The 13475-nt window shown below is 54.8% G+C and overlaps 1 protein-coding gene across 7 annotated transcripts in view; it reads right to left on the bottom strand.

Annotated features, from left to right (window-relative positions):
* Positions 1 to 434: 434 nt before the first annotated feature.
* SGSM2 (small G protein signaling modulator 2) overlaps positions 435 to 13475 on the bottom strand; it is a 35629-nt gene continuing 22588 nt past the window's right edge. For 5 of the 7 annotated variants that reach the window (XM_025476113.3, XM_049114882.1, XM_025476110.3 and 2 more), the window contains 13 exons: positions 13156 to 13290; positions 9301 to 9454; positions 8428 to 8492; positions 8195 to 8340; positions 7568 to 7696; positions 7162 to 7344; positions 4685 to 5071; positions 4306 to 4430; positions 3778 to 3860; positions 3456 to 3565; positions 2928 to 3024; positions 2255 to 2422; positions 435 to 2048 (listed from right to left, as the gene is read on the bottom strand). In XM_025476113.3, coding sequence (XP_025331898.1) covers positions 1960 to 2048; positions 2255 to 2422; positions 2928 to 3024; positions 3456 to 3565; positions 3778 to 3860; positions 4306 to 4430; positions 4685 to 5071; positions 7162 to 7344; positions 7568 to 7696; positions 8195 to 8340; positions 8428 to 8492; positions 9301 to 9454; positions 13156 to 13290 — 1871 coding nt within the window. In that variant the 3' untranslated portion in view covers positions 435 to 1959. The other 2 variants (XM_025476115.3, XM_025476117.3) reach the window with 2 other exon arrangements.

Genomic DNA, 13475 nt, shown 5'->3' with positions numbered 1-13475 from the left:
GTGAGCAAGAGCCAGGGCCAGAGGGGCAGGGTTCTCCCCCACTGGCTGGAGAGGCCAGGAGGCTCCTGCAGATTCCCATTCAAGCATCAACTCCTCATTGTAGCTGGCCAAGAGGGCAGGCAGGCTGAGGAAGGAGTGGGACAGGGACCTATACTTATCCTGAGGCTGGACAGGTCATTGGTTAGTGTGAGATAGGACCACTGGCTCTGCGGTGGGGTTCCCCCACTGAGTACTTGGGGTCTGGCTGTCGCATCTGCCCCTGACCAGCCCACAGCTGAGGTCCCTCTCTCCTGGAAACTTTGGTTCTCTCTCTTCACCATCCTTGTCTTGTGGGGCTGGCCCTCTTTACAGTTCAATTGTGGAGCTTATAGAATTTCCCAATACACAAAGTCACTGTCCACTGCCAGCCCACAAGCAGCCCCCAAAGCCTCAAATGTTGCCAAATGCTGTGTTTATTGGTCTGTTAACACTGATGAGTATAGTTTCTGAGCCAAACAAACAAACAAAAAACATACATACTTTGCCTCTCACAAAACCACTGAGTCACTAAGGCAGGCACACAATGGCCACCATGCTTGGTGGCAGCCAAGGACTCACAAACAAGGGGGGTTAGGCAGTGGGGCAGCTGGCCCCTAGGAAGGTTGTGCAGTGCCCAGGACAGGGGTGGGCTGGGGAGACTGTGCTGGATGCAGCAGGGCTGCTGGGCCCTTTCCTTGTTTCTCAAATGCCAGAAGTCTCCAGATCTAGGTGACTACTGGACAGGACCTTGCCCCTGTGGCAGAGTGGCCTCCTGGCCCCAGGGCAAAGCCTTAGCCTCTTGTGTTGAGTGGTAGAGGGGAAGTGGGGATGACAGAGCAAGCAGCGTGCCTAGGAGGTAGGCCCTTCCTAGCATCCCTATGAGTGATGCTCCTCCAAAAGGATTTCTGGGTCTCTAGGCTTCTCCACACCTTGAGAAGCACGTGGCAGGCAGAGCTAGCCTTGCTTCTCACCAGGGACACACAGGGAAGACCCAGTCATCCTCCTCTTCCTCCAGATCCAGGGACTCAGCAGATGCCTGAGACAGGCAATGGGCTGCTCCAAAGCTCCAGAGCCTATCCCTAAGAGGACGCTATGGGAGGATTTCCTCCCTAAAGAATCACCCTGGGATTCCTCTTGACAGTGAGTGCTCCCACTGCATTGCAGATCATCTGGCTGGCTTAAGTGTCACTTACACAGTTGTCAGGGAAGCAACTAATGTATAAAGCAAGAGCCAGGTTGTGAGAGTGAAACCGTACAGATGCCATGTGGGCGTTCTGTACAGATGGGCAATGCACGGGGTCACCTTTGGTCAGGTGGCCAAAGGCAGTGGCAGTGCTGCTGAGGTGGGCTGCTCCCACCTGGGGCCCACATCTGACTGCCTCACAGTCTCCTGCACCAGGGACACATGCCTGAATTGGTAGCTGTTCTGGCTGCCCCCACTGGGGCTGGGGTGGGTATGTGCACTCTGCCTGCAAAGGGAATTGAAGAAGAGATACAGTGCAGAGTTGTTGGTTCACCTACATGACCCATGCCAGGTGGGGCCAGGCAGCTACAGCCCCGTTACTCTATAGGGCCCAGGCCGACCTAGGAGAGGCCATGAGGAGCAGTCCAGGCTGAGGATGCAGGTGACGGGGGGGCTAGTCTCAGGTGTTTGAGAGGGGAATAGAGTAGGTGTCCCCCAAGGCAGCCACTCCCTGAGGCTGACCTCCCACCCCTGCCCTGCCTGGACCAAGGCATCCAGGCCCCCTGACTTGCCCTTACAGGGCCAGCACCGCCTGGAGTCGAATCCCAGGCTCACAAGCACTTTGTTAGTAGGAACACAGGTGGGCAGGCGGGGCCAGCTGGGGGTCTGGCAGTCTCAGCTGCCCCACACCTCTCCCTGTCGGGCCTGGGGGCCCGGAGCCCAGGCTCTCGTTGGCTGCTGCTTCTTGGCCGCAGCCCTCACTTGTTCTCTATGAGCATCTGCACCTTGTGGACGAGGTCACGGGCGATCTGCAGGATCTCCTGGGCATCATGATGCTCAGCCCGTTCTGGGGGAAACACACATAACTGTGGGGATGCTGGAGCAGGGGCACTAGTCTGGGAGGAGCCCTGTGGCTGCCCAGCCTGCTGTTTCCACCTGCTTCCTGGGAAGGGACTGGGGATTTCTGAGAGCCCCTCCCACCCTGCCCAGGCCAGGAGTGGAGGCCCCCATGCCCCTACTGGGGGCAGTCAGGATGGCTGGAGCAGCTCCTACCATTGAAGAACTTGATGATATCGGTGAAGTCCATATTGTTGTCCCGGATAATCTCACGGTAGGCCTCCACCAGGGCCAGTGCGATGAACAGGACAAAGTGCTCTGATGAGATGTGCCGGGCTGCCCAGATCACCTCCCACACAGCAAACACATCCTCATATACCAGCTCTGAGGATAGTAAGGAGCTAAGGCTGAGCCTGGCTCCCCAGGGGCCTCTGGATGGAGCCAAATGTGGAGACAGCTCCAGGGCCCAAAGTCCTGGGATTCTCCCCATTACACAGAGCCTAGTCCACCAGTAGGGTTTTGTACCCCAGGTCCAGACCCTGCCTTTCTCCTCTATGACTCCAGCACACCTGCACTCTTGTCAGCTGGAGCGGCTCTTCTTTTATAGGCCTTGCTGCTTGAGATTTGGTTTGAAAACAGCCCCAAAACCATTGGCTTAGGGTGATTGTTAGTAGCACTTTGGAATCACAGGAGCTCGTCAAATTGTGGATGCCTAGGCAGCCACACTTCTTAAGTCTGGTGTTAGGTGGAGCCAAGGCACTTGTGTGTCTAAAAGGCTCCCCAGGGGGTTCCTAAGTGCAGTTATGGTTAGTAACCACTTACTCTGGGGAGAGGGATCTCCCACTGCCCTGACCCTAGCTAGCCCCACCATGCATCCCACACCTCTTACCTCTCTTAAAATCCAGCAAGAACCAGCGGTAACAGAAGTAAAAGTGGGTGTAGTCTCCATTCTGATGCATCAGTTCGAACAGCTCGGAGTCCAGGATCTTGCAGAAGTAAAAAAAGGGAGTGGAGCTGAGTTGTTGCTGCCACTGCAGCCACCCCTGTGTGCTCCACCCAGCTCGTCCACTGCAGGGGGCTGTGGGCCTGGCTCCCGAGACCCTCTGGTCTCTTTGGGTGAAGGCTAAGCTCTGCTGCTCCACCCATTTCTCTGGGAGGTACTCTTTTTGGAATTGTACAATTTTCTGGGTGTTTGATTCACTGTCAATCACACCACTCACCAGAAGTTTCATGAGCACAGTATTCACATACTGACATGCCCCCTGGGCTTGTAACATTGAAAACAATAGTTCTTTAAGTGAAAGATACTAAGCTTATGTGGAAAGGACATTTTTGGAATGCTTCCTGGCCTCCCTGTGGATGATAGATGAGCCCAGTGGTGCCTGGTCATGAGTCCACAGGCAGCTGCTGACCTCACCTGAATGAGGGAGCGCATGTTGGCAAAGTGGGTATCCATGGCGCCCCCATTGGGGAAGTTCTGGCTCATCCTCTTCATGAGGTGGCTGAAACAGCTATAGGCCAGCTGATCTGAGAGGAGATGGGTGTGAGGCTGGCAAGGCAGGTGACCCCAGTGCCTCACTTTACAGGGGGTGTCCTGTGGCCCAGAGGACAGGGCTGGCTTACATCCCCACCCTTCCAGACCTATTGGTCTTCCTTCCCTTTCTCCAGCTTATATCAGCCCAATCCCAATGGCACTCTGGGAATACTGTCTACCCCCACCTCCGGCTCCGGTCCCTCACCGTTGTCAAGGATGACCAGGAGAGGTGCCAGCAGGTCGCACATGCCCTGCACATAGCCTATGTCCAGGTGCTCCCACACGTAGCTGAAATGCCGGGTACACAGTCACTATGGGTGTGCCATCCTGTGCTCCCTGCGGGGACCCCTTGGGAGATGGTTCCTAGAGCAGCTTGCTACCCAGAAGTCAGCCCTTCTATGGTCCTAAAGTACTAGTACAGTGGTAAACACCCATGGCCTCCATCCTCAAGGCACTCGGGAGCTCAAGGAAAGACACAATGAACAGGCTGAGGTGAGGGCAATCAGCTAGGCTTCCTGGAGAAGTATGGCTGAAGCTGAGATCTGAAAGACCTTGAAGAAAGAAGAGGGGAGGGGTGGGGTGAGGTGGGTGGGGGGCATGGCAGGGAAAGTGTTCCAGACAGAGAGCTGAGTGTGATGCAGTGCGAGGCAGAGGAGCAGGGCCCCTGCCCAACCTAACCTCTCACACAGCAGAGGCCCTGCCTCCCATCCTGAACCCTGCCCCACAGTGGCACCTGCACATGATGTCTCGGAGCCTCTCGAGGTTGGGGGTCGTGAAGTACCAGTAATTGCGGTCACAGCGCTGTACATCCTTGTCTATGCGGTGCAGATTTAAGGCCATAGTATCCAGTAATTCTATCTGGAAGAGTGGGTAGCCCTGAGTCGTCAGTGGGGGCTGGAAGGGATGCCTATATACAGGAATGCAGCAAATGCAGGAACCAAGGGACTCTGAGAACAGAACCCTCTGGGGATGCCAAGGGATGGGCCCAGGGCCCCCACAGGACAGTCAGGGCACCCCCATCTGCCACCCACCAACCCCTACCCCCAAGCCTCAGGGTGTCAGGAGGGCCTTTGGGGCTGGCTGAGAACAGTGCCCAGGGGATGTCCACCTACAGTGTAGGCAGCAGCGCACACGGCCGCAAGCTCCTCCCCTGCCTCCAGCTCCCTAGCCTGCGGGGCCTTCTGCTGGCTGGGATCTTGGGACTCGGAGAAAGCACCGGCTGCTGGGACTGGCCCATTGGAGCCTTCCTCCCCACCGCCATCCTCCTCCTCGAAGCCCATGCTCTGCCCCTCATCTATGCTCGACTGGATGCCTGAGGCCACAGAGTAATTGCGAGAGGATGGCAGTCCTGAGTCTGGAGAGTCAAACTCCACGGACTGCTGTTGTCCCACCACGGTGGAGCCCAAGGGCCCTGCTCCCAGCTCCTGCTCAGGCTCAGCTCTGCAATCTTCAGTGCCCGGGGGCGGTGGGGGCTCCAGGTCATCCACAGAGATAAATACCTGGTGGGGGTGAAGAGATGGTGGGGCTCACACTCCTACTCCAGCACCTTCCCTCAGCTTGCTGTCTCCTTCTGGGGGTCCGAACAGACGATGTCACGGCCTCCACACCGCGCCCCCACCCAATTTTCCCAGCCTCTCCTTCTGACCCCTGCGACCGGCTGGAGAGCAATCAGGCTCCAAGCAAACATAAAAACACCATCTTTAGCCCTATCTGGTCCCCTGCCTCGGCCCCTCTCTAGGGCCAGAGAAAAAGCGGGAACCAATCCAGGACTTTATGACTTTCTGTGGCGGCTGCAGGGAAGGGGAACTGGAGGCTCAGACACTCGACAGCCAACGTGAGCAGCGTGTAATACTACAAAGCCCCGAAGTCACAAGGCCGCCTCAGGTTAGGGGAGCTGTGTACTAATGAAGGCTGCCACTAGCTTTGGTGTGGCCAAAGTGGGCAGCAGCCTGAGAGTGTTAGGAAAACAAGTTCTTCCTTATGTTCAGTACTGGATGTTTAGCAGAACAAGCTAGGAAACTTCTCTAGTAGGTGCCTAATCAGTTACATGGGCTTCACACAAGCTCAGGAGGGGTAGCAAGTGAAAGGTAACCTGTTCTACTGATTTGAAACTGTATACATGTCCTAGGGAAGATAAGAGAGACATACACAGAAGGTTTTGTTTTTCTGCTTGGACTATGCACAGAAAGGGATGCTGAAAGGAGTTTTCACTTTGGGAAGAAGCACGGAGCGTGGAGTCAGAGTCAGGGGAGGCCATGATCCTACAGCAACACAGAGTCTCATATTAATGCCCGCAAGGAGAGCTACAGCAGTTCATGGGCTAAGCAGCTGGGGCACCGTGTGGACTTGAGACCGCACAAAACCCAAAGACAGAGAGAAAAGGGATGGAAGAACAGAGCACATAGAAAGGAGCGCAAGGAATTCCCTTGGTGATTATCATCTCTTTTAAGTCTTGCTCCAGCTTCAGTTCTCTGTTAGTGTAAGGCTTTAGTAAATTAACAAGAATATACATTATCTGGGGCAGCCCAGGTGGCTCAGTGGTTTAGCGTTGCCTTCAGCCCAGGGCGTGATCCTGGAGACCCGGGATCGAGTCCCATGTCAGGCTCCCTGCATGGAGCCTGCTTTTCCCTCTGCCTGTGTCTCTGCCTCTCTCTCTCTCTCTGTCTCTCATGAATACATAAAATCTTAAAAAAAATATATATATACATTATCTAGAGAGATAGTTTTAAAGAAAAAAACAGGGACACCTAGGTGGCTCAGCAGTTGAACGCCTGCCTTCAGCCCAGGGCGTGATCCTGGGGTCCTGGGATGGAGTCCCACATTGGGCTCCCTGCATGGAGCCTGCTTCTCTCTCTGCCTATGTCTCTGCCTCTCTCACTCTGTGTCTCTCATGAATAAATAAAGTCTTTAGCTAAAAAAAAAAAGAAAGAAAGGAAAAAACATAAGATAATAAAAAGAATATTCTTAAAACCGAAACACCCATGGTCTGGGACTTGCTCTTCATCTAAAGTCAGGGGTGCTGCTGGAGGCAGTGCGTGGCCTCTAAATGAGCTCTGCACAGTCCATTCTATAGTGGGATGAAGATGCCAGGGTAGGAGGGCAGATCTGGCCAGGACATACCAACAGGACCCTTCTGTGTCATTCTGGTCTCTGACCAATCACACTTGGTGAAACCCCCCAGTCAGAGGACAGTGGAGCTGAGGGGACACCATGACCCCTCATCTTACTGGCTGCGGGACCTGGGACTCTAACCCTGGGCTGCCTATTTCTAGCCTTGAGAGAACTCTCTACAAGGAAGGAAGGCTTCCCTAAATCCTGAAACACTCTTCCTTCCCTGCTTGTCCATGAAAACAGAACACGGAGCACTATGTCATTTTATTCCTGTGACACTCAGAGAAGCGGGCAGCAGGGGGACAAGTCACCTGGTTTTCTAGCAGAAGAAAACAAGACACAGACACATTAAGCCATTTGCCCAGGGCTCCGGTGTCAGTGACTCCTAGAGTTCAGGCTGGTGCTCAGGACTCTGTCTTACTCCCATAAAACGCTGGTGGCCCCTGCCCCTGGCTCCCCCAGGTCCCGTCAGGCTCACGTCATTGCTGATGGTGGAATCTCGGTGGATGAGGCGCTGCACATGACTGTCGATACTGCTGCCCGAGGAGAACTTGGTGAGGGTGGTTGGCTGAGCCTCCCGCTCCCGCTGCCTCACCACAGCCTCGCAGGCCTTCCACTCTGCCAGCACTCGTTTATACCTTGCTGCCACTGTTGAGTCCACCTGTCTCAGAGCACACCATGACCATGGAAATGAGAGTGTCCTCTTGGGACAGCTGGAGAAAAGGGTTGGGCCTAGGGGTGAAGACAGTGGGGCTGCTCTTCTAACACCTTCCTCTGCCATGTTTCTTTCTAGCTGGGAAGGGGCCAAGGCTTCAGAGGGCCCTCGCTGGGGTCTCTGGGCCCACTCTCCATCTCCCTACCTTATGGGAGTGGGGTCTCCTTACCTGCTCCATCTCTTTCTTGCTCATGCCAAACTTGTAGTGGCCGAGCAGAAAGGGCCAGACATCCTTACGGATCTCATGCTCCACGCCTCCATAGTAAACTTGCCGTAGCAGCTCCAGTTCCTTGTAGTTCTGAGGGATCCAGGAAGTAAAGTCTGCGTAGCCCCCATGGTCACTGCAGTCCAGCTGGGTGACCCCATCTCCATCCCTCCCATGGAGTGCTGGGGCTGGGCACAGTCACTCTACTGAAGCCCAGGCAAACCCTGCCTTGGGATGGTCATGTCCTCCCTGCTCCAGATTATAGCTGGATGAGATCCAGTTCAACCTCCTTTCCTTCCAGGATAGGCAACAGAGCCCAGAGAGATGCAGAGATTTGCCCAAGGTTTCAGATAATGTGGAAGCAGACTAGAACCAGTCCAGCCCCCTTCCCATGGAAACCCACAGAACCAGCTAAGAGTCTACCGTGACCTGGGCCACTCCAAGGCCATCAGTCCTGACCTCTACTACATTGTACTTGAATGCCCATCTGGTCTATGATAGCTGCTCCCAGGGCAGGCTGCTCTGTACTCGCTGCTGCTCCCCCCTAGTCCTTTGATCTACCCTCTGGCCCTGGCACTCCAGAGTGTATACCTTCTCATCCTTCTGATATTTGCTCCACACATCTTTAGTGAGGCCTCCTGAAGCCCCTGGGGGCCGGGCCGGCGGGATGATGTTGTGACGCACCAGAGCTGACAGATGGGTCCGCACCGTGGACAGGTGGCGGCAGTAGGCCAGCCCTGTGGGGGCGCCGGGGGAGAAGACATATGACAGTGGTACCTCCCCGATCTCCCACCCCTCACAGCCCCACCTCACCCAATACTCACAGCCATAGAAGGCCCGGGAAACAATCTGCCTCTTCATGCTCTCACACAGCAGCCTGAGGGGCAACCTGTGGAAATAACCTGGCTCAGAGGAAAGGGGCTGTGGCCCCTCTGGTGAGAGGAGGTTGAGAGAGGACATTCTGGCTTAGGGGCCAGTAAGGTGCTTGGGTGGTAGGAGGAGTAGGATCCATAGCCCAGCAGAACACCTGTGGGCTCCCTGTCCCTGTCAGCCATCCTTGGTAGAACTGCTGGGGACCCAGCCTGGCCCCCAACCACCCAAGGGACTTTGGGCAACTAACTTCACTTCATGTTAGTGAATCTTGGTTTCCTCATATGAAAACAGAGAGAACCATCTCAGGGTCACTAGGAGTAATAGGCAAAAAATGAAGTAACAGGTTAAAGTGAAGAGCCTGCAAAAGCATCAAGTGCTGGCCTAGGACCCTCACACACATGCCATTTGTACACCATTCCTGGCATACGGCGATGCCCAGATATCTGGTGTGCATCCTCAGATGTACAGCCTAATGGCAGGATCTATGTCCACACTGGGAAGGGGAGCTTCCAGGTACTGAGTACCTACTATGTGCCAGGCAAGCTCTGGGTGCTAAGTCATACACCTTATTTAGTCCTCACAAGTACCTTAGGAAGCAGGTAATATTCCCATTTTACAGATGAGGAAACTGAGGCTCAGAAACGTAGAGGCTCACAGAGACTCAGTAACTTGCCAAAGTCACATAGGTAGCAGAAGGGAAATCGAACCCAGGTCTGTCCAACTTGAGGCCACCCTGTCAGACAAGGGACATGGCCCCTAAGGGCAGAATGCACACAGGCAGGTACAGCCACAGGGAGCTGGTATTCTAGGCCCTGCCCACTCACCGGTCGGGGACACAGCTGCAGTGGCTGGGGGTTGCATATGGGGAGCTGCTGGTGGAGCAGGAGAGGCAGGAGGAGCCCTGGCTGCACAGGGACTCCAGGTGCCAGGCTGGCAGGCTGGGCCCAAAGCCCTGCATTTCGATCATGTCACCAGCATCTGAGGACAGGAAGGGGGCTATGGTCAGGGCCTGGCAGGCCTCCTCCCTTCAAACACCCTGTAGCATGCCCACCTCTGTGCCCAGAGCTGCAGCATGAAGTCACCCATTGGTAGAAAACCACCAAGGTGGTGCCTGCCTCGTCCAGAGCCCAGAGATGGAAATGGTGGAGAGAGAGAGGGTGCCTGACATCTCCCACCCTCCATCTAGTCTGTGTGTGATAAAATACTTGGACTGAGTTGTGGATACTTGTGTCTGTTCTCTTTATCCTGCCATCAGCAATGGAATAAACACTTGCTTTTCTAGAGGGAGGAGAAAAAAGAGAAGGAACAACGAAAGCCTAAGCTCTCTGAAATGCCACCAGCTGGCTTGGCCTTCAAGAATTCAGCTTGGTCCTCTTGGACAAACTCTGAGATGGGCAGGAACGTGCCTGGAATGCTGCAATATTCTGAACCTTTCCACATCAGGAGTCTCCACTGCTAAAAGCTCCTGAAGATCCCGGAGCCACTTGTCTCAGTCCCCAGACCTCACCCCTCAGAGGGTTCTAGACCCTGTGGCTAAGGAGGAGCAGGCTTCCCCACCCAAGACAACTCACATGGGTTCTTCCTGAGTTCTCCATCCTTACACCGCCTGACTGTGTTAGCATGGTGGCCCCCTCCAAACACACAGGTGTGCTGGCAGGAAGGACAAAAGTCCCAGCACTGCTAGGCCATTGTGGGGGTGGTAGTTGGGTACCTAATTCCACTACCTAGAAGAATGTGCCCAGTGAAGCCTCAGAAGATGGCTCCTTGGACACATCTACACCACCAGCAGATGGAGCCTTCTCAGCCAGCCCAGGTGGTCTGAATCAGAACTCTAGACCATTGAGAGTTCCTAGGGCCCAAGTGGGTAGAACACTGTCCAGAAAGGACTCTGGCAGGTCCAGTGAGTCACAAAGATGAAGCAAAGTGAGGGCAGAAAGTGTAAGGACCAGGAGATGATGCCTGGAGGGAGGGGGAGAGTACAGAAGAGGAAAGAAGAAGGAAAGAGAGCTGTATGTTTCAAGAAGAAACTTTTTTTCAAGCAGCATTTTTTCCTACAAGTCATAGCCTGGGCCCTGGCCTGCTAGGAGTCTGGAGCAGACCCAAGCCTGGCTTTTGTTGGAACCAGACTCCAGCTCTGGATGTGCCTTGGTGGAGAGGGCTGAGCTGAGCCCCCTCCAATCCCCTTAGGGAGATGCTTTGTCTTGGTCTGAGGCTCTCCTCCCAGGCCCACAGCTGAGATTTTAATAGATATCTGGCCCTTCAGCTCCGCCAGGAGGCAAATTAAGGGAACATACTTGGTGTGGAGGGGCTGCGGCTCTGGGAGTGAGGAGTTGCAAGCCATGCCCAAAACTGGGAAGAAGAGGGAGGGGACAAATGCAGGTAGGATGGGGCAGGAGCCCAGCTCATGCCCCTGCAACAGGCAGGAGAAAGTCTAGTCATGGGAGGGGGGTGAAAACAGGCCCAGCCAGGCAGGCAGCAGGCAGCAGGCGGGCAGGCAGGGGTGGGGAGTGAGGGGGATAACAGGTGCAGAGGATGAACGGTGGGCACACAGGGAAACAAGCTCATGCCCAGAAAGTAGGGCCCAACCAAGGCAAGACTCCTGCCTGGGTCAATGCTCTTCACCTTAATTCTCCAGGAAGGAGCTGAATCAGTCAACATTGAAGATCGTATCTCTGAATTAACCCAGTGCAGACAGCTGGAGCTCTGGAGTGACTGGGTGAGGGGCAGCAGGCTGGACATGGGGGAGGTGGCAGGGTGGGAATCTGCTGGGCCAGCTTTGACTCTGACTCTCTCCTCTGAGCATGAGGAAAGTCTAAAGCAAAAATCAATCAGGGTAGTTGAACCCCACAGCCCCTAAGACTCCGAATGAAAGGTACCTGGCCTGGAGCAGAATTAGAGTGAACAGCATCTCTGCTCTGTGGGAAGGTAGCAGGAAAAGGAGGAGAGGTGGGGGTACGGAGAGGAGAATCTGGACACCTGCCACTTGATTCACATGCACAAGTCAAGCATGTGGCAGGCCTGAAAAGCAACGGCTAGTAGAACGGACTTAACAGTGTTGTCATTATGGATTGGGGTAGAGGTGGGGGCTCCCATGTCAAATCCCCAACCACCTGCCAATTCTCCTCTGATGCCTCCTCTCTTTTCCCCAAGTACTAGGGGCCCAGGGGATGCGTATTGGGTTGGTCTGGTTCCCAACTTCCCCAAGAAGAAGCTCAGACAAGCCCTGAGGCCTCTGGATTCCAGAGGGTTCTCTGACCCTGGAGTCCTCAGCCCTAAGACTAGTTGGCATTGGGCTTCCTAGTGCCAAGTCTGCCAAAACAGGGGCTCTGCTAGGACCCCCGCCCCCAGCCTCCAACCTGGTATCAGTTCACAGGGTAAGAAAGGGATCCCTGTCCTTTCTGACTCAGCCTTCCTACAGTGTTCCAAGTCCCTTAACCTGTAAATAAGCATCAGCCGAGGCCAGGTTTTCAAGGAGTCAGACGGCAGGTTGTGTGCACATAGCATCAGAAGTGAAGCTCCCCTGCGCTCCTGCCAGGAGGGCTACAAGGGAGGAGAGGCTTAAGGACAGGCATGTAGGGGGTAAGGGGCAGCTGCTAGGGCAGTGCTGAGGGTGTGCTAGGCCACAGACTTAGTTTCCTGGGGGTGGGGGTACTCGTTGCTGATTTGGTGGCTGGGCTAAGGAACTGGGCTGTTTGGCAGAAGTTTGTGGAAGCATAAGGAATATGTCACACATTCTTAGATACCCTCTGTAGGGCAGAAAAAGGGGATAAGAAATTAATTCTGCAGAATGGGAATCAGTGGGGATGGGGAGGTTCCCCTATACTCCAAGAGAGCTGGCCCCAGCCCCTTCATTACCAATTTTCACTTGAGCATCCAGCCTAGACATCTCAGGTCCCCTGGCCCATCACACTCTATAAAAAAAGTTGGGTTCTCCTTCTCTACCAACCTAGCTCTGTGCTAAGAAGGATGGGTGGTGGACAGAGGAACCAATGCCGATGACCTACGGGCACTGTGCTGTGTCTATAATTATGGACCTTGAGGTCTGTGAGGGTGGGAAACACCTGTCTTATATCTCTGCACATTTATTTCTAGATTTCATGCTGAAGCACCAGGCAGTACCTGCTGGAACCCTCAGTCCTGATGGGTAAACCCAGGCTTGGGTCTCTTTCCAAGGTGGCTCCAACACCTCACCTGAGCCACAGGACTCATTTGCCTGAGCTGTCCAGCCCCCACCCCTGCCCAGGAGGGGCCTGTACCTCTATCCTGTTTCTGTTAAGTCAGAAGTCAGAGGTCCAGGGCCGGAAGGTCAGTCTTCCCAACCAGCAGGGGAGAAAGAAAGAGACACTGTCTCAGGTTTGCCAGCATGACCCCCAGGAGTGGGAATAGCGCTTGGAAAAACATTCAGGTTCCCAAGAGACTAGATAGTCAGATCTTCCTACCAGAGCATCCTCCCTCTCAGGCATGAAGCCCTCTCCCTTACAGACTCAGTGGGGAGCCCAGAGCTAGCTACCTGCTCTCTGCACAGTCCTCTCTTCTTGCCAGCACCTCTTTCCACCCTCCCTGACCTGCCTCCTGATGGGGGGCCACCCCAGTCCCATAATGCCAACACTGCCGTCCGAGCCCCTGTGGTGGGTGGCAGGTGGGCCAGGGGGCGGGTGGGGTGGGACAAGGATAAAAACCTTTCATCGGATTGGGAGCTGTGAGGTTCCGCGAGCAGATCATTGAGAGCATCGCGTGCAGTTTATCCTCCTCTTCCTCATCATCGTCCACCGAGGCCGCGCGGCTGGCCGCTAGGTGGTGGTAGTTAATAGTGACTGCTCAAAGAGAACAGCAAGAGAGGCAGAGGCATGAGGACCTGGTCCTGGCAGGAGGCACCAGCCGCCCTCCTCACAGGGAGGAACCAGAGTCTAGGTCGCCTTGAACCTGCTGGGCACTGAGAAAGGGCTGGGGGGCTGAGAACGCTCTGGATGATTTACTGGGGAGAGTGTGGGAATGGAGT

This window comes from Canis lupus, chromosome 9 (assembly GCF_003254725.2).
Source record: "Canis lupus dingo isolate Sandy chromosome 9, ASM325472v2, whole genome shotgun sequence".
In the NCBI taxonomy this organism is placed as follows: Eukaryota; Metazoa; Chordata; class Mammalia; order Carnivora; family Canidae; genus Canis; species Canis lupus.
This window is presented reverse-complemented; position numbering and strand designations above follow the sequence as displayed.